The 26,701-nt window shown below is 36.2% G+C and overlaps 1 protein-coding gene across 3 annotated transcripts in view; it reads left to right on the forward strand.

Annotated features, from left to right (window-relative positions):
* The window catches only part of LOC136030954 (solute carrier organic anion transporter family member 74D-like), an 83,238-nt gene extending 56,822 nt beyond the window's left edge, over window positions 1-26,416 (forward strand). For 2 of the 3 annotated variants that reach the window (XM_065710097.1, XM_065710096.1), the window contains exons 8-11: window positions 462-643; window positions 9,312-9,415; window positions 13,849-13,953; window positions 25,739-26,138. In XM_065710097.1, the coding sequence (XP_065566169.1) occupies window positions 462-643; window positions 9,312-9,415; window positions 13,849-13,953; window positions 25,739-25,905 (558 nt within the window). In that variant the 3' untranslated portion in view covers window positions 25,906-26,138. Of the gene's footprint in view, window positions 1-461; window positions 644-9,311; window positions 9,416-13,848; window positions 13,954-25,738 lie in introns of all 3 variants that reach the window. The other variant, XM_065710095.1, reaches the window with a different exon arrangement.
* Window positions 26,417-26,701: the final 285 nt, after the last annotated feature.

Here is a 26,701-nt window from a genome sequence, read left to right on the forward strand (position 1 = left end):
ATCTGCTTTCTATACAGTATCTGTTATATCTAGTATACATTATCTGTTATAATCTCCAATTAGGTTTAGAATTCTAAGAAAGCTCACAATAGTGAAATAATGATCATTAAGAAATATTGCATTGGTCATTGATGAATTCAGAGAGTGTTCACTGAGGTTCAGAGATTGGCACCTACCTTGACTGCTGCCGAAACTAGACCAAGTGCGTCCTTCATTGAATCAAATTTAGCGCTCAAGCTAGGCTAAAAAAAAGAATTTTAATATATACTATCTCAACTCTTAGGACCGACAAATAATCAGTAATGTTTGAGTCGGTTTAACCTCTATAACACTGTTGGCCTCAGGCGGCTTTCTGCTGCAGTGAGTTATTAGTAGTAATAGTAGTAGTAGTAATACGTATTTATAGAAACCACTTCACAGTTTCGTGGGAACTGCTTAATAACATTTTTATTTCATATTAGCAATATTCCAACTGCAGCTGCCTTGCTTTCGTTAATTCAACTTATTGGACATATGGCGACGTAGTTGAAGGTGTGTGTGACGCAGGGTGCCAGCCTATTTTCTACATGTACCTGGTTGCTACAGGAATAATGCAATTCGTTGCTGGGACGGCAAGAGTAGGTGGTACGATAATAAATTTCAGGTATATATATTTGCTCTATCTCAACTCTTAGGACCGACAAATAATCAGTAACGTATGAGTCGGTTTAACTTCTATAACACTAATATTTCCATAGTTTTTATGATATGCTCTCTACTCTTTGGTTCATATATTTTTGCGTGTTTCAGAAAATTGTCTCCACCCTCTTCCCTTTTCTCTAGCCCTCCAAAATTTGAACTTTGTTGCGTTAATTAAGATAGAGTTAAAGCAAAATTTCTTCTAACAAAAGCAGGAACGCGTGCATGGTGGATCTCAAGGCGCCACTCCCCAGATTTTCAATTTCCTTTAATTCCCAGGCAGTTCTAGTCCAAACTATCCAATACAGTTCCTTTTTGTTGCCCCCCTCAAATTTGTTTAAATTAGGAATCCCTCTATCCTAGAAATTTGCCCAATTTTTGAAAGGAAGGGGGTGAAACACCCCCAAACGTCAAGCGATCTCAATGAAAATTATACCGTCAGATTTGCATATCAGAGAACTCTACTGTAGAGGATTCAAGTTACTGTATACAAAAATTAAGAATTTTGCATTTGAATTTTGAAATGTTGGATTTTGTATATCTTCTGCAGGGAGTTTTCCACAGAAACATTTTCCATGGGGAGGAATGTTTTCAGAGAGGATTTTCCAGGGAAAATTTCCCTGGTAGAGGAAGGGATTTCTCGGCATGATTTGAAAGCAGCCATAAATTAAATAAAAGAAAAGTTTTTTTTTCAACTAAAAGTAAGGAGGAACATTAAAACCTAAAATGAACAGAAGTAATTCCGTAAATTAGGGGGCTTCCCCTTCCTCGACCCTTGCTCAGAAGAGATTTGACTCTAGAGACTCTAGAAAGTCAAACGTTGAAGTTTGACTTTTTGTCACAATTCTTTAAGAAGAAACAGCTCAAACACAAAGCCCACTGCATTTGAATGAAAAGCATTTAAAAAATTTTTTAACATTTAGACTGAAGGTTGAGGAAAGGGCAGCCTTTCTCATATACGGAGAAATTTCAGTTCATTTTGAGTTTTAATGTTGTTCTTATTTTCAGTTGAAAAAACCTATTTTTCTATTTAATAAAGTAAAAGGTAACTCGTACTAATTGTAACTGGAACTCTAAAAATAGGGGTCTTGATAACAATATATTCATTAAAAGAATTGAAATTTAAAGGCCATTCAAATATTTAAATTCATGAATTTGAAGTTGCCCACTAGAAACTAAGGCTTGATAAAACTTAAATTTAAAATCAAGGGAAAACAATCTCAAAAAGGGAAGCGATCTTGATAAAAACTACAATATCAAATTTAACATTAGGCAGCCCTATTATGAGGCTTCAAGTCCTTATTTTCAAAACTGTGAAAATTTTGTATTTTTCAAAGAAAGATGATGATGAACGCGTGTTTATTTATTTTTTTACTATTTTTTTTCCCGAGGGTTGATCGCATCAAACTAATGATTTGGCAATCTTAATCAAAGACTTATTCAAACAGAACCGAAAGTTCTAGGGATGGATGGAAAACCTCATGGAAGACCATTTCATGTTGTCAGGTTACTTTTTACTTGAAATGATGGATGGAATGTGAATATGAAACTAAAGTCAAACAATTAAAGAAGTTACTTTCAAAAATTTTAAAGTTGTCAAAGCTGAACTGGAATAAGGAGCGTATAGAAAAATTGCTAAATGATATATTAAGTCTCTGAATCTATTTTGAAATAAAAAACATTTAAATTAGTTAATTCTTAACAAAAAATAATCAAAGTTAGTACAATTTAAGTTATTAAGTTTAAATATCTTCCAAATTTTGGAAAATGTCCTTTATATTTATTGTACGCGGTAAGTCTAAAGGTAACATCTCATAGGCATCGATTCGGAGGGGGGGAGGCTAGGGATAATTAGCTTCCGATCTTACATTTTCGGAAAAATGTATGGGAAAGTGTTGTCTCGTGTAGCCGTTTCTACCGGCATCCATCACTATTCTCCATTTCTAGACAAATTATCATTTTCCCGCTCCATTATTGCAGAAATTCTCAAATGAATATTTGGAGTCAAGTAATAGAAAAGTTTTTGTAGTGCTTCCATGACAGTAATTTGTAAATATTTTCAGTCTAATCTTTACCAAATAGCCTGTGTTGTGCTATCAATCCCAGGCATTGCAATAGCACTGCCTAAGTAAAGACCGATGTGGGCACAATGCATTTTTTTTTTTTTTTTTTTTTTTTTTAGACCGGGGCACTTCGTATCGAAGAAGATTGGATATTCTTATTCGATTGGAAACTGAAAGGACTAGTGTCCTTTTTATAAGTCGAAAGTAATTGGAGGGCAACTAACATCCCTCCCACGGCCACCATTTCCCCAAACACATCCAATCAAAATTTTGAGTTAGTCATTTTGTTCAACGAAGTTGAAAAGCTGGGAAATTCTGTCTTTGAAAATGACTCCTCCCCCCAACAGCTCTCAGGGCAGGGGTTGTAAGTTATGTCCTGGGGCATATAAGGCTTATATAGAAAGGGTGATCGTATAAACTTCGAACGGAGCTCATTGGATTGGCAATCAGAATTTCTAGTACCCTTTTTAAGATTCAGAGTGATCGGAGGGTGGAGGTCCCCTCCCCCTGCCTCACACTTCGTTTGCAACTTTAAAAAAATTGGGATGGCCATTTGTTGTCGTAGAAACTTCAAAAGGCTCATTCGACTGGAAACTGAAGAGGCAGATGCCACTTTTAATAGGTACTTGTCTATTACATAAAACAGACCCAAGAAATTGTATTGCAAAGATGACACAGTACCCAGTTTTCATGCTTTCTATGCCAGACAATTACCTTTGGCTCACTGGGAAACTACATCATAGCTATATTTAAATTAAGTATTTACTTGGTATTTTGGTTAGGTTAAGTTACGTATTTAATTATAATGCACTCTGAGCAGCCCCCCATTCATAATTCTTAGTGACAGTTTTCATAGTTTTGTTACAAGAATTCTGTATTTTCATCATATTTTGTTTGATTTAATTAGCATGCACCCAACCTCAATTCTTAAGTGTGTATTATATAATAGACAAGTACCGTCAAAATTGATTGGAAGGGAAACTAAACCCCCTCACACCCCCATTATTTCCTCAAACACTTCCAATCAAAATTTGAGATAGCTATTTTGTTCAGCATAGTTAAAAGGTCTAGAAACTACGTCTTTAAGGATGACAACCCTCGCCACCTTCTGGGCAAGGGCTGTAAGTTATGTCCTTGGGGCATAGAATGTTTTTATGGAAAGTGTGGTCGTGTGAACTCTAGAAGAGGCTTAGTTGATTTGAAATGTATAGTTATAGTTCCTTTTAAAAGTCAAACATGATGGAGAGCAACTAGCCCCCCTCCCATCTCTTTTCCCAAAACATATTCAACTGAAATTGTGAGATAGCTATTTTGTTACTAATAGTCCAAAAATCATGTAACAATGTCTTTAGGGTGGACACAATCCCCCAGAGCCCGCGGGCAAGGGTTGTAAGTTATGCCCAGGGCATATAAGATTTTTATGGAATGGGTAGTTGTGGGGACAGAATCTCCCAGAGTCTAGGGGTAAGGGTTGTAAGTTAGGCACCAGGGGCATAAAAGGTATTTTTATGGAAGGGGCAGTCGTGTGAACTTTAGAAGAGGTTCATTCGATTGGAAATGTACAGCTCTAGTTCCCTTTCAATAGTCACAAGTTTTAGTGCCCTTTTTAAGAGTCAAAAGTGAATGGAGGGACGTCAGCACCCCCCCAAGCCAATCATTCTCCAAAACATATCCGATTGAAATTTTAAGAGGGTTGTTTTATCGGGGATATCAACCTCCCCACAGTCCTCAGGACAAGGGATGCAAGTTATACAATTCTTTCATAGTTTATACATAGTATATGTTATTGATAAAGGTATGCATGTTTGAACTTTACTTTCCAAGAAGACGAAGGGTATTCAGGTGAGCTTTCAGAGAACTAAATCAAAACACGTTATCTGTGTATGGATTGTCAAAAAGATACAACACAGGAATAACTGAGCACATTAATTTGGAAAATTCTAGAAATGATAAGAGAGATGATCAAAAAGCAATATTTGCATGCTATTAATACTGCAACAACTACCGCCAGTACTACTACCACACTACTCCATTTACAGTATAAAGGGGAAATTTGAACTAAATAAAAAGATGCTATGTGCACGCATATTGCCAAATAGCGTATCTCAAGAATTAATTTTGGTATTAAGTTGAAACTTTCAGAGAATACTTAAAGGGGAAGATTAGCACACCAAAAGGCAATATGTGCACACTACTGCTAATACTACTGTTAGTGCTATATTTACTGCTACTACTACTTCTATTGCAACTACTTGTAGGGTAAGAGCACTGAGATGAAAATTTCAAGAAGTATATGAACATACAGGTTATCAAAAGGACATATCAGCAATGTCATAGCAGTAGCTAATTGTATTAAGTTGAAACTTCCAGGACTTGATGAAAGGCATGTTCAACTGACCAAAAGCCAATAGGTTAGTACTACTGCTGCTAGTAGTACTATCGCTTTTCAGCACTATTACTAGTAATGTCAAAACTACTTCTGTGGCTACTATTAAAATTATTCCTAAGGGCATGAAGGTGAAATTTTAAAGAAATATCGAGGGGGGAAGATGAACTGAATCAGAACGTGGCCTCTGTATGCAGTTTGTCAAAAAGGTATAGCCGCAATATCTTAGGAACAGTTTGGTGGGTGAAGTTGTGATGTTGTGAGGGATGTTAAACTAACAAAAGAAAATATTTGCATCCTAATGCTACTGCGTCTACTCATGCTACTGCTTCTGTTACTATTATTACTGCTTCTATTATTACTACTGCCACTACATCTTAGGCTACTACAATTAATTCTACAGCTACTAACCACTACTACTGCTATTAAAACTAAGGACATTAAGACAAAAATTTTGAGATTTATACAAACTATATGGAAGTAAATTGTGACACATTATGCCCCCACAGGTTGTCAAGCGGACGCACCAAAAATACTTCAGGAATGGTTGATGGTATGTATTAAGCTGAAACTTTCAGCATGTGTTGAAGGGGATGTCAAAGAAACCAAAGGTGCTATGCGCATACTGCTACTAATCCTGCTACAACTATTGCTACTGTGCAAGCTAAGGTTATTAAGGTGAAGCTTTCAAGGAATATTTAGGTGTGTTTTGAATTAAATAAAAAAAAACTATGAGCTTGTGGACTTTCAAAAAGTTGATAAAGTAATATGTGAAGAACAACTTATATTATTAATTTAGATCTTTAAGGGTAAGTTGTGGGAGATTTCGAACAAGCCAGAAGGCACTATGTAGACTTTTAGTACTACCACTATAGTTAATATAACTAATGACAGTAGTGGTATTAAGAGGAAACTTTTAGGGAACGTTTAGGAGTTTCAATTAAAGGCAAAAATGTATGCATGCAAATTTTCAAAAGGGCATATAAGCAATATCATAGGCATCACCATTTTATAATAGCCAGAGATATCATTGAAAATTTTAAAGGAGCTAATTAAATTCAAAATTAAAAGTTCGGGTACCCTTTTTAAGAGTAACAAGATTTGAGGGCAAGCAGCCCTTCTCTCAAGCCCATTCATTTTCTAAACGCATCTAATCAAAATTTTGAGAGAGCAATTTTTTCAGCATAGTAGAACGGTCTGGCAACTATGTCTTTAGGGATAATAGACTTGTCACCCCCCCCCCCCAATTGGCCCATTATGCTTTAAAACTAAATGTTGCTTTAAAATAAATTGAAAGCTATTGTGTTTATGTTTGCCAATACGACACCTTAGCAATATATCGAGAACGACTGGAGTGTTAAGTTGAAAATTTTGGGCATACTGTTATTACTACTTCTGCTCTTACAAACTAAATAAATGAAAAGATTGCAAGTGCATCCAGGTTGTAAAAGAGCATAGATAGAATCTTTTGGGAATGATATTAAGTTTTATTTTTCAGGTCAACTTCAGAAGCTATAAGATTAAATTAAAAAACACTGTTTGTGTCAGGATTAAAAATCGTTTTTTTTTTTAATAAAAAATAAGTTTTTTTAACTGAAAGTAAGAAGTAACATTAAAACTTAAAAAGAACAGAAATCATTCCGTATATGAAAGGGGCGGTTTCCTCCTCACCTCCCCCCTGAAATGTCTGTTAATGCTATGAAATTAGTGGGTGTTACCATATCAAGCGACTTAAAATGGGATTGCCACGTTAATGATTTCTTAAAACGTACAAATACTGCATTTTCTTCCCTCAAACTCCTTATTAAATCTAAATGTCCTAAACCGCATTGTTAGAGAATTTTTCTCTCTTTTGTACGTGCTACCCTCGAATACGCTTAAGAATTACGCCTAAGAATTATCTTCAAAAAGGGTAAAGTGCCTTATATTTCCCTTTTTCGGAGAGCAAATCTAGTCATCCTTAAGGATAAGAGAGCACAAATTTCCTTGCGTTTTGCCCACAATGCCGTACATAACCCTCGTAATTTTATTTCAACGCCGCTTTGATGAAATAAAAATCTTATCTTTTCTTACGCTAAAGTTTTTTATTGTTTTAAAAAGTAGAGTTATAAGAAAGAGTCGAACTTTAGCGTAAAGAGCCGGGCATTGAGGAGGGGACAGCCCCTTTCAAATACGGTATAATTTCTGTTCGTTTTAAGTTTTAATGTTCCTCTTTACTTTCAGTTAAAAAAAACTTGTTTTTTTATTTAATTTCTGAACGTTTTGAATTAATGCAGATTTTGAATTTGGCTCACCGTACATGAATAATTAAAACGAAATTTGCATATTAATTCTTTTTTTAACTTGTAGTTACCTTATAATAACCTAGGTTTGATTTTTGTCCCAGTTATTTAAGAATGACTCCTGAATAACAAAGTCTGTTTAAATCGAATAATAACCTCTTTTAAAAGTTAAAAAAAACTTTAGTGCAAGAGCGAGCTATTGAGAAGAGGCAATCCCCCCCAAATACGGAATATTTCTGTTCATATTAAGTTTTAACGTTGCTCCTTACTTTCAGTTGAAAAAAAGTTGTTTTTTATTTAATTGCTGATCGCTTTTTAAATAATGTTGGGAAATCCAGCTCCCCCTCCATGGAAATTCCTTTCCCCCAGAGAAAATTTTTCCAGGGAAAGATTCACCTACCTAACCCCCTCCCCTGAAAACGTTTGTATACTTCCCAATAACTAATACTATATGTAAACAATGGGCAAAGCTCATAGCTTGCAGCCCTTCCCCCGAGGACTGTGGGGCAAGTCTTCCTCAAAAGACATAGTTGCTAGATTTTTCAACTATGTTTAATGAAATGGCTATCTCAAAATTTTGATCCGGTAACTTTAGGAAAAAAATGAGCATGAGAGGGGGCCTACTTGTCCTTCAATTTTTTGGTCACTTCAAAAGGGCACTTGAACTTGTAATTTCTGTTTGAAGGAGCCCTTTTGCGACATTCTATGATCATTGGGGCGAAACGATCACCCCTAGAAAAAAGAAAAAGAAACAAAAAAAAACAAAAAATAAAAAATAAACCAAACATCCGTGATCTTTCTTCTGGCCAAAAATACAAATTCCACATCTGTGCAGATAGGAGCTTCAAAACTTTACAGTAGGGTTCTCTGATACCCTAAATCTGATCATGTGATTTTCATTAAGATTCTATTACTTTTAGATGGTCGTTCCCCCTTTTTTCGAAAATAAGGCAAATTTTCTCAGGCTCGTAACTTTGAAGGGTGTGACTAAACTTGATGAAGCTTATATACTTAAAATCAGCATACAAATCCGATTCTTCTGATGTATCTATTGGTATCAAAATTCAATTTTTTATAGTTTCGGTTACTATTGAGCCGGGTCACTCTTTACTTAGAGTTCGTTACCATAAACTGTTTGATTTTTGATTTTTTCAGTAAAGCGCAAATTGTGTTCTGGTTTTGAGAAGACAGGGGGGTTATCAGCCCTACAAATGTTAATTTTTTCTCGTTTTGAGTTTGACTAGGTTATCTGTTGTAAATTTTGTTATTTTGTGCTTTTTTCTGTATTGTTGTTTTAACGAATTCAACTCCCTTCTCCACTCCTAGAAAAAAATTCTTGCGTACATGCAAGTCTCATTTTTATCGGTTCTTTTTTCCATGCATTTCTGATTTCATGTATTTCTGAACAATAATTTACCTAGTGACTCTTAATAAATACTCTTAATAAAGACTTCATAACCTCTTAATCAGAGGTGGATTTAGACAAGGACAGAGGGGGCCCTTTACCAGGGCACAAAATATTTTGGGGTGACAATTTCCAATAAATAATCTAACGGTTATAACCATTTGGTAACTATTGAAATTCCATTTTTATTAAAATAAAATAGACGGCGCAGTTAATCAAAGGAAATAACCAATAAATCATTCATTAATCTATAAAATAAATTAAAAAACTAATTAACTAGATAAGTAATTAAAATAATAAAACAATTTAAGATATAAACTAAAAACAATTAAACATAAATTATAAATTATTGAATTAATTGAAAAATTTTTGCTAAGATTTTGGCCTCAAAATTTTGTGGGAGACAGGAGGGGGTGCTAATCAAGATATTGCCCTGGGCGTAAGAGATACCAGAACCGCCACTGCTCTTAATATTACCATTTTGTCTTTTCTTTAAGGTGTGTTCAACCAAATGATAAGGCTTTCGCCCTGGGACTCACTACTTTTCTGTTCAGCATATTTGCATTTATTCCAGCGCCTATTTTTTATGGAGCCCTGATAGGTAAGAGAAAGCTCAAAGATTGTATATTCTTTTCAAAAGAATATAAGAAAGCATTAAGAGAAAAATTTGTTTGAGAAAATACCAATAATGCCATCTAGTATTCCCATCTTTATTTTACACTGGACTATGAAAGAGAACCATTTTGCTAAAAGGGTAGAATAGGTATACTGTCTTCATTATTTTCAGACTAACCAATGGTTTCCATAATAATATAGTCCTTTTCTGTTTGTATGGCAATTAACAAATTGTAAGTAACAAGGTTTATTCTGAAACAAATCAAATGATTTTAATGCTAATTTACTTTGTTCTTCAGGTTCAAGTTTGCTTTGAACGAATGCAATTATCAAAATCAGTACAAAATCAGTATTCAAACACTGGAAGGAATTCTTCAGTACCCTATTCATTGCCTACATGCTAATAACAATTAGCTATATTTGTCTGGCAGGTTTTTAACAGTTCGTGGTGGTAAACTATAAGTAAAAAGTAACTGCTAATAGTAACCAAAACGGAATAAAATGGGACTTGGAAAATTCTATATACACAAGAAGGATCGGCCTTTTGTGGGGAAACTAAGAATACATTAAGTTTAAAGCAACTCACCAAAAGTTAGGAGCAAAAAACAGGCAAAATATTTACCCGATTTTCAAAAAGAGTGAGAACATCCCTGAAACACCTTGATAAAATTAACACCATCGAATTAAAAAAAAAACAACAGGGAACCATATTTCGCATATTTCAAAACCTTATCTACAAAAATGTAAAATTTTGCAGTTTTCTGAGAGGGATGATCGGATTTTTGTTTTTCCCAGTGGTAATGCGATCGCAATAACCGCCATTGAAAATCTGGAGAAGCCTCATTGGAATGGATGTTGAAAATTCTATTGCCATTTTTGAGCAGCAGAAGAGACTGTGCCACAGCAAAGTGGCATTTCCTATATTTTGGGGTGAAAACTACAATTTTGGCTCAAAGGGATCAAAAAATTATCGAACAAAATTCTTAAATATCCAACCAAGGTAAAATATCAGAGAGGTATATTTTGAGCTTCTCAATTTCAAAAGCAGTAATGCCATATGGTGAGACATTCATTCAGAAGATGAAAGTGATTCATACAAAAACTAATGTTAATATAAATATTTATTTTAAAGCTTCATTTAACTAATTTTGTTCATTTTAGGCTTGAAGATTGTCGCAATAAGAGAAGTACCATTACACCCCCCCCCCCTTCCTAGCACAAATAATAAAGATGCCGACCAGAATTATTCCATGAAATCAAGAGGGATTAGATATCAGTTACAACCCCTCTCCTTCCCCAAGAGTCTTGCTTTATTTATCTTCAAATTTAATCTACCTTCGACATATACCAAAAATTATTACGAAATTTAAAAGAAAAGTTGGTACACATATGATATGTATGCAGTTTTTTCATGTAATTCAAAATTTTGATTTTTAATTTCAGTTTTAACGGTCGAGTATTTTATTGCAAATCTTATCTAATTTTTATCTGTAATTTGCAGATGACGGCTACTAGGTGTAGAGCCGAAATATTCATTTAGAAAATTTTCCACTGTCTTAGAAAAATTCCTTATCATTTAACCTCTTGTTGATTGTAGTATTTATGTGAAGGCTCAATGAGAGTTAGAATATTTAGGCATTTAAATGCACTCTTTGAGGCATCCACCCCCCAACCATGGACAAAGTGACGCACTGTCCCTCCTTCAAAATAGCGGTTGCACATTTACACATTCCTAAATATAATCGTTTGTAATAAGAAGAAAATCAATTTAGTTAAATGAAGCGTTACAATAAAGGTCAGAAAAGTTTTTGTGCGACAAGAAGGATAATATCCCCCCATAACTGTTAAGTTCAAACTAAGGGGTATGAAAAATAAATTCCTACGATATCCGCCCATTACCCTTGTTATATTTTTGCCTACACAATAGCCTACTGCCCTTCCTTCAAAACAGCTGATAGACACATATACATCACTACAGATAAATTAGTATGAAATCAAGTGAATATACTTCGTTAAATGCAGCACTAAGTTAAACATCCATATCAAGGACGTATCCAAGAGGGGGGATCCAGGTTTAACCCCCTCTCCCAAAATTTTAGTCCAGGTCGTAAAAATGTAAAGAAAAATGCATATAAAAAATTTTCGATGCGTTTTTATTTTTAAGCAACCCTCCCCGAACAAAAATATTGGACAAGCCCTCGATCTATATTAGCAATTTATCTTGTATGGACTCGGTGACTTTTCATGAATGAATGCGTTACCATGCGACATTACTTCCTCTGCAACTGGGAAGTTCAATACGTAGTTTTCGGATCCTTTGAAATTGATTAGCTATCTCTGAATTTTCAATCGATTGCATCTTGGTCCTTTTTGAGTAATGTGCACTGTGCGTGAGCATTTACAAGCACTTAAATTGTTGGGAATTATTGGGGAATAGGAAAATCCTACTAATTCCTAATGAGGAATTAGGGAACTAGAGAAATCGAATTATTGGAGAATTGGGGACTTTACGAAACTTGATATTACATTTTTATAATGTAATATTTTTCATTTTATATATAGGTTCTAATTTTGTTTATTACGTATATTTTAATGTAATATTACATTTTAATGGGAAGTAATATATTATATAATGTTAGAATGTAATATTTCATTCTGATATTAACCCTAAGACACTGTCGTTTCGTTGATATTACGACTGATAAACTGTTTTTTTGAGATAACCGTGTTGACGGTATCAAATAGCATGACTTGGCTCGTGATTGGATCCATACTCGTTTCGGAAATGTCGAGGGTAAGTAGTAGATTTTACGAAGCGACTGTAATAATGTAACTTTTTTGTGAAAATCAGAGTTTGCATATTTAGTTTTTTCTTGGATATGTGTCGGTTTTTTTGTGACAAAAATTGTTGGGATTCTTATTTCAACATCTGCTTAGGTAGGAAGGTGCATGTGTCCTCAGGAGTCTGAACGTTACAGACGCTACACCTTTTCGCTATTTTTCTTCTTTATTTGTTTTTCTTTTTAGATTGCTTCCTTTTAGATTTCGGATTGAATTACTGGAAAACAGATCCGTTGATTACTCCATGCAATGGATGAAGAGGATAACATTTGAACTATAAATGATCCTGAAGAAGATCTAATCAGGGAAAATCTGGGGGATTTGGAAATTGTGTTCTTGCTTTTGCTTTGATCAGGAGCTTACCATGGTTTTATGCATCCCAAAACAAAGCAGAATGGTCATCCATAATTCATGAGAGACTTTCTTTGGCCTACCCAAGTCGAAAACTAAACGTGATCGAGCACTACAACTCCACTGAAGCTAGGGTTGTTACATTTGAGCAAATGTGTAATGAGATGTTCTGTTCGAGGAAAACTAAGAGGTGGCATCTCTTATGTGGTAGACAGCTTCGACAGCGGATTGATTGGATAGAAGCCTGCTACAAGGAAATGCTACATGAAGGAACTGTACCAATAGGTAGTGCACCCTCAGGTACAGTAAAGATTCTTTGGTAAAAATTTCAGCTACTCACACCAAGAATAAATCGAAGACATCACAGGAATTTCTAATCCTTCTGGAAGCCTAACATCTCAGGACCAAAAAAAAAAATTTGCTAACTCTGTCCTTCAAAATCTGGTAGGATGACGACCACCTTCTGTAACAAATGTGATGGGGCCATCAGTGCACAACATCCAACGCAGACCCAGGAGCCAGGGTGTTTGTGTGTGTGTGTGGGGCGGGGGGGGGTTACGCCCTCCAAATTTTCCTGGCGTCTTTTTCCCTGTTTTTTTTCTTTTTTCACTCTTTTTTTTAGAATAATTTTGTCATTTTAGTCAATTATTGGCACCTTTGTCACATTAGGTCCCCCCAAGATTTTATTCATTTGCGCCCTTGTCACATTGCCCCCTCCCCTCTCCAGATGTTTTGACTAGATCCGTCCTGACCGAAGATGTGCATCCCTTGTGGCAGCAAGATATCTATTTAGACCAAGTGTCCCATTTTAGTATTCCTTCATATGTAGTCAATTCAGTGTTAAAAAAAAAAAAAAATTATCTGGTAACTATGCTCCTCAGTTATTCGCAGGCATTCAAAGTCGGAGCTGTAAAATTTAGGAAGGGACAGTTTTCCATAGTTGTCATGTACATTTCTGTCATTTTTATTTTATAATATTATATCGGCAAATTCAGGCGGCTTCTAAAATGGCACTGCCTATGGAGAGTAAATATCTACCCGAAAGTTTAGTAGATGAATTATTTTCGAGATATATTTAGGAAATGAATATATAAATGAAGAAAAGAATTGCACCTTACTGTGCTAAGACCAATATTACCTACATTGTATCTTGGCTAAGCTAAATTCAAGATGTCTCCTCCCCAATCTCTCATAATATTTTCATGAAGTCTTTGCTTATTGTTATAGATCAAGCGTGTTGGATCTGGGATAAAGATGAATGTGGAAAAGAAGGTCACTGTTGGCTTTATGATCCTGAAAAAATGAGAATTTATTTGCATCTCATTACTGCAGGTATGAATATATATTACTGACTTTCTAAGGTTTGTACTTTCCAAGCATTAGTGTAAAGTGCTGGAATTACTTTACTTCAAGTCCTACTTAATACAAAGTTAAAAATGCCTTTTTGGCAACTATATAAGTGAAACTGTTGCGCAATAATGAATACTGAAGTATGATGAATAGGTATTTGAACAGTTTTAAGCCAAAGTTTAAAGTTTACCGATTATATTGTCCACTTAACTTTTCCTAGCTTATATTTATTCTTTTTATACGTATCTTTGACTTTATTATGTAGTTTTCCTTATTTTTAGCTCTAACTTTGTTTTTTTAGTTTTAAACAAAAGAACTTATTATATTGTACGCATATTTCTGAACCATATTTATTATGAACTACAGTCCGAAAAGTGGTTAGTTAATGCAGTAAATAATTTAGGTTCATGCCCATTACATGGTATAAATTTCACAATCCGTATGACACAAATTTACAGCAATGAAGAAGGCTACGTTTTCAAACACCTCAACTTTTCATAGGTCAGCTACAAATATTCCATTTCATCCTATTTTTTGGGCATGTAAGCACATGAGTCTTTGGTACTGGGCCTCTCCGGAAAACTATATGTTTACTATTTCAACAAAAATTTCCTATGTCTTTTTAACACTGTCCAGTTCTTGGCTTTCTTCCAAATTTGCCCAGTCGCAGATTCAATGCAGAAAGTATTCCTAGCAGTGCGGACCTGGGCTTTGCTCTAATCAATGGTTACTTATTTCTACAAAAATTAACAGCTCATTGCAGCACCAAGCCACCTGATACCACCGTGACTACGCACGTTGGTATCCTTTACCAGATTCCGTTCACAGTTTCATTCGTCTCTCTAGACGACCTGCTTTTTGCTTAAACTCAGATGGACGGCCAAAAAACACGACTTTCGTCAATCTATCATGCTTTTTCCATAATTAAATTTAAAAAAAAAACAATTTTTTTTTAACTGGAAGTAGGGGGCAATATTAAAACATAAAACGAACAGAAATTATTCCGTATATAAAAGGGGCTGTCACGTCCTCAATACTTCGGTCTTTACACTAAAGTTTTTAAAGTTTAAAAAGTAGAGTTTTGACAAAGAGTCAAACTTTAACGTAAAAAGTAAGGTGTAGAGGAAGGGACAGCCCCTTTCGTATATGGAATAATTTCTATTCGTTTTAAGTTTTAATCTCGCTCCTTACTTTCAGCAAAAAAACGTGTTATTTTTATTTAATTTCTGAATGTTTTTCAACTAATGCAGGTCCGAATTTGGCTCACCGTGCATGAAAAATTAGAACAAATTTACATATCAGTTTTGACAGATTTGTTCCGGATACAAAGGGTCGCCTCCTCCTCAATACCTTGCTCTTTACGTTAAAGCTGTTAGCACTTTAAAATACTTCCTATTCTAATTAAAGGCCCCATGTTTAAATTTTAGTAAACAGTCAAACTTTAGCGCAAAGAGTACGGTATTGGAAAAAGGGCAGCCCTTCATATATGGCATAACTTCTGTTCGTTTTTCAAATAATGCCTGTAAATTTGGCTCACCCTCTATGGAACTTACCCTCTCTTTCACGGAAAACTTACCCATGTAAATTTTGTCCAGCGTAAATTGCACCCCCTCCCTTGTGAAATTTCTCCCAGATAGTTCCATCGTCGCTGAGAATCCTCTGGAGAATCTTCTGGAAAATTGCTTGTGGATGATTTACCCTGAAAAATTATCCTTTGCATCCTTTCATTTGAATAAGACTTTAAAATCCAGTCGATTTCTCGATCATTCCAGAAATGCCCCTTCCTTGGAAATTATTTCCCAGAAAACAAAACACACAGAAGAAAGTCCCTGGATAATTCCCCCGGAACATCTACACATAAAAAAAATTGGCAAAGAGATTGTAAAACCATTAAAAATAATTCCGTATAGTAAGTCTGTCAAAAACCCCCAGTGTAGCATTTCCCTTGGAATATTCACTCCCCAAAAATTTCCCTCTCCAAGGAAGCTTCTTACCATATAAATCTACCCCAAGCACAATCTCCCCCAAAAAATGGTTGTATATTTCCCAATAACAAATGCTATATGTAAACATTGGACCAAGTTCACAACTTGCAGCCCTTCTACGGGTACGGTAGGGGTCATTTTACACCTAAAGACATAGTTATTAGAATTTTTTTACTATGCTAAATAAAATGGCTATCTCAAATTTTTGATCGGGTGAGTTTGGGGAAAAATGAGTGTGGGAGGAACCTAGCTGCCCTCATTATTTTTGTCACTTAAAAAGGGGACTAGTGTTTTAAGTATCCGTTCGAATGAGCCATCTCGAAATATTCTAGGACCATTAGGTTGATCCGATCACCCCTGGGAAGAAAAAAAAAACACCCATCGGTGATCTTTCTTCTAGCAAAAAAAAAATACAAAGTTCCACATTTTTCAGATAGGAGCATGACACCTCTACAGTAAAGTTCTCTGATATGCTGAATTTGATGGTGTGATTTTCATTAAGATTCTGTGAATTTTAGGGGATGTTTCCCCCTTTTTTCGAAAATATGGCAAATATTCACGTAAATTTTGATGGATAAAACTAAACTTGATGAAATTTAAATATTTGAAATCAGCAAAAAAAACTGATTCTTTTGATGTATCTATTGGTATCAAAATTCTGTTTTTTAGAGTTTCGGTTACAATTGAGCTGGGTCTTTAACCTTCAACGCCTTGGGTATACGTTCACACATATTCCCAGACATGGGATCGCACCACATTTTTCGTACACCTTATTCTTTGGTATAGGGTTAAAGGAGTATCTAAAAACTTCCTGAGAAATTCTTATCGAAAACATATCTGATCAATAAACCTAACCTAACCTGTCATAATGACATTATTAAACATAACATCAATGAAAATATATTTTATCTCAAACATATCTAATCAACCAGTAAATTCTAAACTTTCAAACCGCTCACATTTCAAAGCCTTCAACATGTGTCAAAGAGGTCAAGAGTTGGTTCTGGGAAGAAAAAACCTGTGGTCATGACCGAATACTCCAATATTTTGATCTTAGTTCAAAGGTATATGTCTCTATTCTTTCAAACTTTATCAACTGTGAAGAAAGCTATTTTCAAAGTCACTTCGTAGGTTATGAATTAATGGCGAGATTTTCAACATTTGGCTATGTATCAGTGGCGCCATTTCAGAAAACCTTAGGGGGGGGGGGGCCAAAAATCGATTTTGGGCCTCCGTCCAGCCTTAAAATTTTCAAGATTTTCGAAGATGCCTTTAGGTACCGTAATCCCTTTGGGGTTTGCATTTTGCAGCTTATTTAGGGATCAAAAACAGTACCAAAATAGAACATTTACTGTATAAATCAGAAACTTACGTACAGTTACTTCAGCAATGGATATCTCCTTTGCTTCATTTTTGCGAAGTCGTCGACAAGCTTCTCAAAATTGAGCTCCTTCACTGCAGCTTTCTCAGAGAATATAAGCAGCAAATGCGAAAGTCGCTCGTTTTCCATCGTTGTCCGGAGGTAGTCCTTCACAAACGTCAACACAGAGAAAAAACGTTCATTTGAGCACGTTGTGAGCGGGAGTGTGAGGACTACCCTGACGACCTTAAGAAGCTCAGAATAAGCTTCTTTCAATCCTCCGAGGCGTTCGAAGACATCTAAAGCGTTTGCCGGTTTCTGTGGAAGCTGCGACACAAATGCACGAGCTATTAAAGCTTGACACTTCAGCTGCATAGTATCGATTCCCGCCTGATCGAAGTATGTCGCGATCACAAGAAGTAAATCTGAGTCCATAAAATCTTTGGATTTGGGGTTAAGGCAACGTGTGGCTTCTAGAACTGGCAGCTGGACAGAAAAACGCTCTTCAAACTCATTTAACACTCTGTCCAAAACCTCGTAGAACTCTCTCCGCATTTTGTCTTCCGTTGTTGTGCTTTTGGAGTCAATGTTGTGCTTTCCAATTGTTGTTGTCGTCAAATAGTCTCTTAGTCTTCCGGATATCTTCTGAACTCGTTTTGATTTAACAGGTATGGCTGAAGAGAGAGCACTTGTTTCCGACAGATCAGCTCCGACATTAATGGCCTTCTCTTTAGACTTGCCATATAGGACACGAAAATACTCGTCATCACGCATTTTCCTCAGTTCTTTCTTTGTTGCACTGATTAAAGTGCAAGCTTCTGAGATGACCAGATCTGCTGCCTGTAGTTGTTCAGAAAGAGGGTTTATCACTGCAAGAACTTTGTGAATGACATGCAAACTGAATATGAAGGGAAACAACTCTAGCTGGTTCTTAAGGCCCGTAGCTTCTGTCACTACCTCCCTGTCAGAAGATTCTTGAACTACTGACAGAACTGCGAGTATGCAGTCATATCTAACCAGGATCTTAGCCACTGATCTATACCAGTAAGACCAATGTGTCACTACTGTCCTTTCAAGCGTTAGCACAGGCACATTGGCAGTTTTCTGGGCTTCGACGAACAACTGGTATCGAGTGTTGCTGTTGGAGACGAAACTGTAAACTGTTTGCAAAACTGAAAATACTGATGAAATTCTTTGTATTTTCTGCATACAATCGCCAATGACAAGGTTAAGTCTATGGGAATGACAGTGTGTGTACACCGCTTGTGGTGCTTTTTCCCGGAGACGGGCCTGTACTCCTGAAAAGTGTCCGCTCATTACACTGGCCCCGTCATAGCACTGTCCAACACACTTTGACCAGTCAAGGCCGATACCCTTTATTTCGTTGTAAATGAAGTCGGCCAAACTCTCAGCGTCAACCTTGCGCATGTGGTAGCAACCTATGGCCCTTTCTTTGATTTTCAGGTCATGAACAAAGCGCACTAAGATCGCGAGTTGTTCCTTTTTCGAGAGGTCTTTTGTCTCGTCAGCAAGAACGGCAAAATATTTTGCTTCTCTGACTTCTTTCGCGATAGAACTTTTGATTTCATTTCCCATGACCTCAATGTAGTCGTTTTGGTACTCGTGTGACATGTAATGGCCATAGGCCTTACGAGAGTTTTTCATCAAGTCCGGGTTGATTTCTGTTAAAAGATGTACTGTCTCTACGAAATTCCCTTGATTGGCACTAGACTCCCCTTCATCATGGCCACGAAACGCAAGACCTTGCCGTCCAAGTAATGCTGTAGTTTTTAGTAGAGCTTTTACGTACTGTCTATTCTCTAGTATTTCCTTTTCGCGTTCTTTGGAGAGGCATGACGCAACAGATTCGGCCGCCTCCGTCTCAATAGCTTTAAACTGAGTCAAAGAAATGGTACATGCTTTGTGTCGGTCGCTGTTTTCGTGCTGCCGTATCAGTTCAGAAATGTCTTTCCACTTTCTAAATCATACGTCAATGAATGCTCTAGCTCCATACCTTTCGCCTGATCTTAGCGAGGATCCACTGAAATGTCGGCAATTGAAACAGAACACCGAGTCCTGTTCTTTCGAATATTCGAGCCATGGGTATGCCAAGAAATAGGAGCTGTTAAATTTTCGTGTGCGATTCCCGATGGTAGTGGCGGGATAGTCAGTCAAAACTGGTTGGCAGGGGTTATCATACGGGTTCACGGACAAATCGGTACTGATCGTTCTGGAAGCCATTTCCTCCGTTTGTGGTTCGCGCAGGTTTGTCTCCTCAGAAATGTGTCTCACGTCCAGGGTCTGCTCGTTTGTCGGTAAAACTTCGGTTGCCGATGGGTTGTCCCTTGACGTCCCAGCATCACTATCCTACAGAGTAGTCAAGTTTTAATTAAAAACAAATTAAAAGTGATGTCCCAGTGTACATAATTAACATAGAAAACAACACAAAATTTAGAGCAAGCAACAACAAAAAACATAATCAATTCAACTACGAAGCTATAATCAATTAGTTCGTGGTAACGAACTTCAAGTAAAAAGCGACGCGGCTCAATAGTAACCGAAACTCTAAAACACGGAATTTTGATACCTATAGATGCATCAAAAGAATCAGATTTGTACGCTAATTTCAAATATATAAGTTGTATCAAATTTAGTTTTACCCATCAAAAGTTACGAGCCTGAGAAAATTTGTCTTATGTCTGAAAAAAGGGAAAAACACTCCCCCCTCCTGAAAGTAATATAACCTTAACAAATATCTCACCATTTAATTCAGCGCATCACTGAACTTTACTGCAGGAGTTTCAAGCTCCTATCTGCTAAAATGAGGAATTTTGGATTTTTTTGCCAGAAGAGAGATCAAGGACGCGTGTTATTTTTTTTCCAGGGGTGATCGTATTGACCCAGTTGTCCTAGAATATCGCAAGAGGGCTCATTCAAAGGTAAATTAAAAGTTCTAGTGCCCTTTTTCAAATGACCAAAAATTTGGAGAGCAACTAGGCCCCATCCCACCCTCTTTTTACCCTAAGTCACCTGATCAAAATTTTGAAACAGCCATTTTGTTTAATATATTTGAAAAATCTAATAAATATGTCTTTAAAGATGTCTTAATTGTCCAAAGTCTCTGGGGGAAGGTGTTCAATTTGTGGACTTTGCCCTTTTTTATAAATAGTATAGGTAATTGCGAAGTATACAGACGTTTTCAGTTTTTTTCTGGTGGGGGGGCAGCTCGAGCAGAGGAGGTTATGTAGGAGGATCTTTCCATGGAGAAACTTTTCATAGGGGAGCTGAATTTTCGATCAAGGGGGCACTGGATTTCCAAGCATTATTAAAAAAAAAAAAGAAATTAAATGAAAAAAAAGTTTCTTCAACTCAAAGTAAGGAGCAGGATTGAAACTTAAAACGAAAAGAAATTATTACATATGAGAAGGTTCACCCTTTCGTCAATACCTCGCTCTTTACGCTAAAGTTTTTTTTTAGTACTTTCAAAAGAGATATTTATTCTAATCAAACGGCCTTTGAGATTCAGGAGTCATTCTTAAAGAATTGGAACCAAATTTGAACAGCGTAAAGAGCGAGTATTGACAAGGGGGTGAACCCCTTCATATACTTAAAAATTGCTATCCGTTTTGAGCTTTAATGTTTCTTCTTACATTCAGTTGAAAAAACATGTCTTTTTTATTTCATTCAATTAAGTCCAATGTGCTATTCAATTTTATGTTTTGTAGGTTTTTATAGGTTTTATAGGTTTCTGTGATACACTTCTTTATTTATTTTTTTGTTATGTAGGATTACCTTGCAAAGCTATCATTCCCTTGATTCTATATTTTAACCTAGAATCAATAAACACAAAATATGATGCACGAGTACTGCTGTCGGGTGATTAAACACTTTTTGAAGCAAGGTAAACTGAAGCTAGCCATAGTAATTCATGCGGACGAAAACTTATTAGGTTTGAAATTTCTTATCTTTGTCGCTTTTTGTTCTATCTTTCCTCTTCAAAAGAAGAAACTCAACAAGATTTGTCTGAGCATTATCTTATAAACAGTTCTTGGTAACGAGCTGTAAGTAAGGAGCGACCCGGCTCAATAGTAACCGAAACTCTAAAAAACGGAATTTGATACCAATAGATATGTCAAAAGAACTAAACCTTTATGCTGATTTTAAATATATTTTGTTAAGTTTAGTCTTACCCTTCAAAGGTTACAAGCCTGAGAAATGGGCCTGATTTTCAAAAAATGGCTGAAACACCCTTAGAACTCATATAATCATAATAAAATCATACCATCAGATTCAGCGTATTAAGAGAACCCTATTGTAGAGGCTCCAAGCTCCTATCTGCAAAAATGGGGAATTTTGTACTTCATATTAGAAGAAAGATCACGGATGCGTGTTTATTTATTTATTTTTTTTGCCCAGGGGTGATCATATCGAACCAGTGGGCCAAGACATCGGGAGAGGGCTTATTCTAACGGAAATTCAAAGTTCTAGTGCCCTTTTTAAGTTACCAAAAAAATTGGAGGGCAACTAGGCCCCCTCCCACGCCATTTTTCCCCAAATTCCCCTGACCAAAAATCTGAGATAGCTATTTTGTTCAACATCGTTGAAAGGCCTAATAATAATGTCTTTGGAAATAACATGAAACCCCAGAGCTCTTGGGAAAAGGTCTTCAAGTTAAAAAATGTGACCATTGTTTACATATAGTATTTCTTATTCGGAAGCATGCATACATTTCTAGGGTGGGAAGGGGAGGACGATTTTTTTGGCTGGGGGACTTAGCTCGGGGGGAATTTTCCATGGAAAATGAATTTTCTAGGGGATGAATTTTTCAGGGGAAATTGTGTACTGGAAAAATTTTCCAGAATTCCTATACAAAATTTCTTTATATATCTTGCTTTCTATTTACTGGCTCAATTTCACGCTTGGAAGTGTTAAGGGTAATTGTCCCAGTAAATTTTAACCAGGATTGTATTGTTCAGAGGATGTTTCCAAGGGGGATTTCTCCGTGGAGGTGAAGCCAAATTTCCTGGCTTTATTTAAAAAATGATCAGAAATTAAATAGAAAAACAAGTTTTTTCAACTGAAATTAAGGAGCATTATTAAAACTTAAAAATAACAAGAATTATTACATATATGAGGGGGGTTGCCTCCTCCTCAACACTGCACTCTTTATCCTAAAGTTTAAATTTTGTCCCAATTCTTTAAAAACGACTCCTCAAACACAAAGGGCGTTTTATTAAAACAGTAAGTAACTTTTTTACAAATGCTGAAAAACTTTAGCATGAAGAGAGGGGTGTAGAGGAGGGGGAAGACTCCCTCCTCTATGGGGGGACTTGGGGGGTCCGGATTTCTGGCAATTCCGCGAGATCGGTACTTCCTGATGCAATAGGACGATGAAACTTGGCAGGCATATCAGGGACTCGAACACACTAACTTGAGATTAGTCGTTTCCCCGATCCGACCATCGTGGGGGGAGTGGAGGGATGGGAATCCGGAAACTAGTGGCATCCATAACTTTTAAACGGGTGATCGGATTTCAAAGAAACTTGGCAAGTGGAAAGAAATATCGTCTCAGATGTTCCATGTCAAGTCTGGATCTGATCCGATATTTGTGGGGGGGTGGAGGCGCCCACCGGGAAACTCGTGAAATACTTGTAGTCGAGGGATTGGATAGGGTACGCTCCGATTCCAGTCGAACTTGATGGACGGGAACCGGAGATGTCAAAGATGTGACTTTTATTTTTTCAAGTCGTGTTCGGCCACAGTAGGGGGCCGGGAAATTGTGTGGCTCGCATATGGGTCAAATGAGTGCAGCGATTTAAATGAGACTTGGAATGTAAAGTAAGCATATGCCCTAGATGACATATTTTACTGTCCGAACCAGATCCGACCACGGTCGGGGAGGGGGGGGGGATTTATTGAAAAATGCTGAGATTCGAGTGAAACTTGATAGGTGGTGAGACAAGATGCTCTAGATGATCCGTTCACGAGTGTCCGAGCCAGATTCGGCCGCGAAAGGGGCAGCTGGAAGGAGGTACCGGAAACCGTGTTGCACGTCTAGGGATTAAACGAATAGGTTTATTGTGCTGAAACAGTCATCTGCTCCAGATGATCCGAGGCGATGCCAGAAATGCACCGATTTGAGTGAAACTGCATATTCTATTTCTAGCTCCGAACCGCATTTTTGGGGTGGCGGGTGTGGTTTGTGACGGGCTCATCTCCTTTGTTGTACTGCCTACTCGTAACAAGTGCCATATGAGCTCGTAGCTCTTGTTCTGGTTCGTTCAGTAAGATTGGTCGACGAAACAAAATTTAAAATGTGGTAGATTTACTTACAGTCGGTTTGAAAAACGAAGCCAATCGTCGTTGCATCTTTATTTCTTTTTCTTTCCTTTGGGCTCTTATTTTCCTTTTTTTTTGCACCACTCGCACCGGATGAACTCATGTTTCAATAATCCGATTTGAACTTGAACACAACTCAACACTGTTTCACGGTTCTTTATTTGATGAAGGGTAACGAGAAACTAAATACAAAACTGGAATGGCACCCTGGTCTGGATACCCTCTTTTCCAGATGTTAGCATACACATAAATGTGCCGACTGACGGGATTCATTAATCACTGGAGAGACTTCAATGTCACAGAAGTACTCCGAGCCCAGAAAGGACTTTACAAACCCCTGCCAAAAGGGTGACCATAAATTAATTAGGGAGAACGGCAAAAACAGGATACTTTCTTGAAATGCAATAATCGTCGAGTATCTTGAATTTGCTATTTAGTAATAATTCACAGTAGAAATACGGTAAAAAAAAAAGAGAAAAAAGTAGAACAAGGACGAATAAACAAAGAATTACGTGGTTGAATTTGGGCCCCTCCAGAAATCAGGGGGGGCCATGCCCCCCCTGCCCCCCCCCCAAATGGCGCCACTGCTATGTATAATTGGAAACTCTCACGCATGCCCTTCCAACGGGAATGGAAACGCCAGTTGACTAATAATTTGGTAAAATATTCTTTTATAAAAAAAAAGTGAAAATAGCGACGAAGACCACACTGCCTTTCCATATCAAACAAACACAAAGTAGAAACAATAGGGATTTTTTTTTCCAAGACAGTGGAATTCAATTCAGTTGATATTTCGACCCTATCTCCAAAGGCCCTCTTCAACACAACACCAGAAAAAACTATAAATATTAATATATATATAATTTGCTGGGTTTTTTTTCATAGGCATGTATTTTGGGGGTGATACCTGACACGGGGATGCCATGGATATTCTGTGGTAGCCACAACACTTGACTGGGTAGAGAATTTAATGTGGCGAAACCCTATAGGCAAGTGTATTCTCCTGATGAGCCCTTGTGTTGGGTTGTTGCCTCTGAATTATTTGTCTTTATTGTTTCTATTGTTTGGTAAATGACGACTTATACTTATTGACGACATGACTGCCTGTCCAAGGATTATTCTTTATGGTTGATTGTGTATGGCTATGCTGTTTGACCTATGTGATTGTATGGATGAGTAGGGTTAAGGCCTCATTCAAGTGCTGGTCTATATTAATCACTAATTTAGGAAAACAGTCTTCCTTTTCTCCTTCTGTCTCTTTTTTTTTATGTGTTTGTGCTGTTGCATTGGTGATTTCTCTTTTCATAATATATATATATATATATATATATATATATATATATATATATATATATATATATATATATATATATATATATATATATATATATATATATATATATATATATATATATATGTGTGTGTGTGTGTATAAATAAAACATAATGATAATATATAATAATTAAAACTAACAAAGTATTTAAAAACTTATCAAGAACAGCCCTAGCATCCTTACTCCAACGAAGTTCAACCAGGACTCAATGATGAAGATAGGATGCTAGGGCTGCTTAAAAAAAATTTTAAAAACATTATTAGTTTTAACTATCACGTTTTAATGTAATTAAATATATATATATATATATATATATATATATATATATTCCTTGTGTTATGCTGAAGACGACCCTTGGACACATGGCCGAAATATCCACTGAATTGAATTCCACTGTCTTGGAAACAAAAATTTCCTATTGTTTCTGCTTCGTGTTTGTTTGATTTTCTAAAAAAAAAAAATAAGGTCTTTTATGTTGTGACTCATTCGACCAAGTAGTTTTAACGAAATAAAACAATTTAAAGCACCTCTTCTGACAAACTGATTGCTAAAATTATAAAAGAAAACAAAAACAAAAATAGCAGGAATATTCTGTAAGGCCTAAGAAACAAGATTTCCTTCATGATAGTTCTGATTCTTATATTTGTATTTGTTTTCTTCTATTGATGACACGATTCACAGTCTTTTTTGTGGTTAAAAGATTTATTATTCTTGAACAGACATCATTGATCTTTGTAATTTATTTTCTAGGTTGCTTTTTCATTGGAATCTTTGTTGATGTAGCAATATGTCGCTTAGTGAAAGATCTCAAATTATTTGAAGATTCAGAAGTAGAAATCAAAAGCACGACTTATGCTGCCTCAGCCTCAACGCCGGTGGACGAGTTCATAAGCCTCGCAAAGGCTCTTGAAGATTGAGACTTTAGGGGGGAGGGGATTTTGAATAAGCGTAAACGACAAGAAAAAGCATTTTCATTTCATCATTCCTAAAACAAAATATAGCTATGGTGACAAAATAAAACAGTTCAGATTCTTGGAAAGAAAAACAACCCATTCTTCTGATGATTTTGAAGAGTAAATAGTATCAGAATAGTACTTTGTTTGAATGTGGCAGTTTGTTTCACTTAACAAATAAACATTTGTGTCACCAATTTTTTCCATGTTGGAGCATTAGCAATATTCTTACTAATGGTGGAGCAGCTAAGAGGATTAGATCTAAAAATCGCTCAAATATATTTTTTAATGATTTTTGGGAAAGAATAACCTGAATCAACTGGTGGCAATGGTTTCAAGCATAAAATACCTTTTAATATACAGCTATGAAGAAAAATAATATTTCAGAGGACAAAGTCCAAACAGTGATAAAGAGTATGTTTTGTTTGCTTTTTTTCTATGGTTGTTTCTTGGTAAAATTAAAGACTGTTTTTAAGATTCCTTGGTTAAGTTGTGGTGCATCATAAGCTTTTACACATTCTATGTTGTTCTATCCTTAATAAAGAAACCAACTTTTCTCCTTATTTACCTTTAAAATAAAAGGGATTACAGTCTTCTTATCAGCTATGAGTGATTTACTCGTATTTTGTTCACGATTTGGTAGAAAAAAAATGATTTACGCTGCTAAGATAACGTAATGTATTGCAGCAACCGCTGGTCGGCTCCATGAATGAAAAAGTTGCACAACCAAAACTTCAGTTCTTATGCTTCACCATCGATT

The sequence above is a fragment of the Artemia franciscana genome, chromosome 9, assembly GCF_032884065.1.
Source record: "Artemia franciscana chromosome 9, ASM3288406v1, whole genome shotgun sequence".
NCBI lineage: Eukaryota > Metazoa > Arthropoda > Branchiopoda > Anostraca > Artemiidae > Artemia > Artemia franciscana.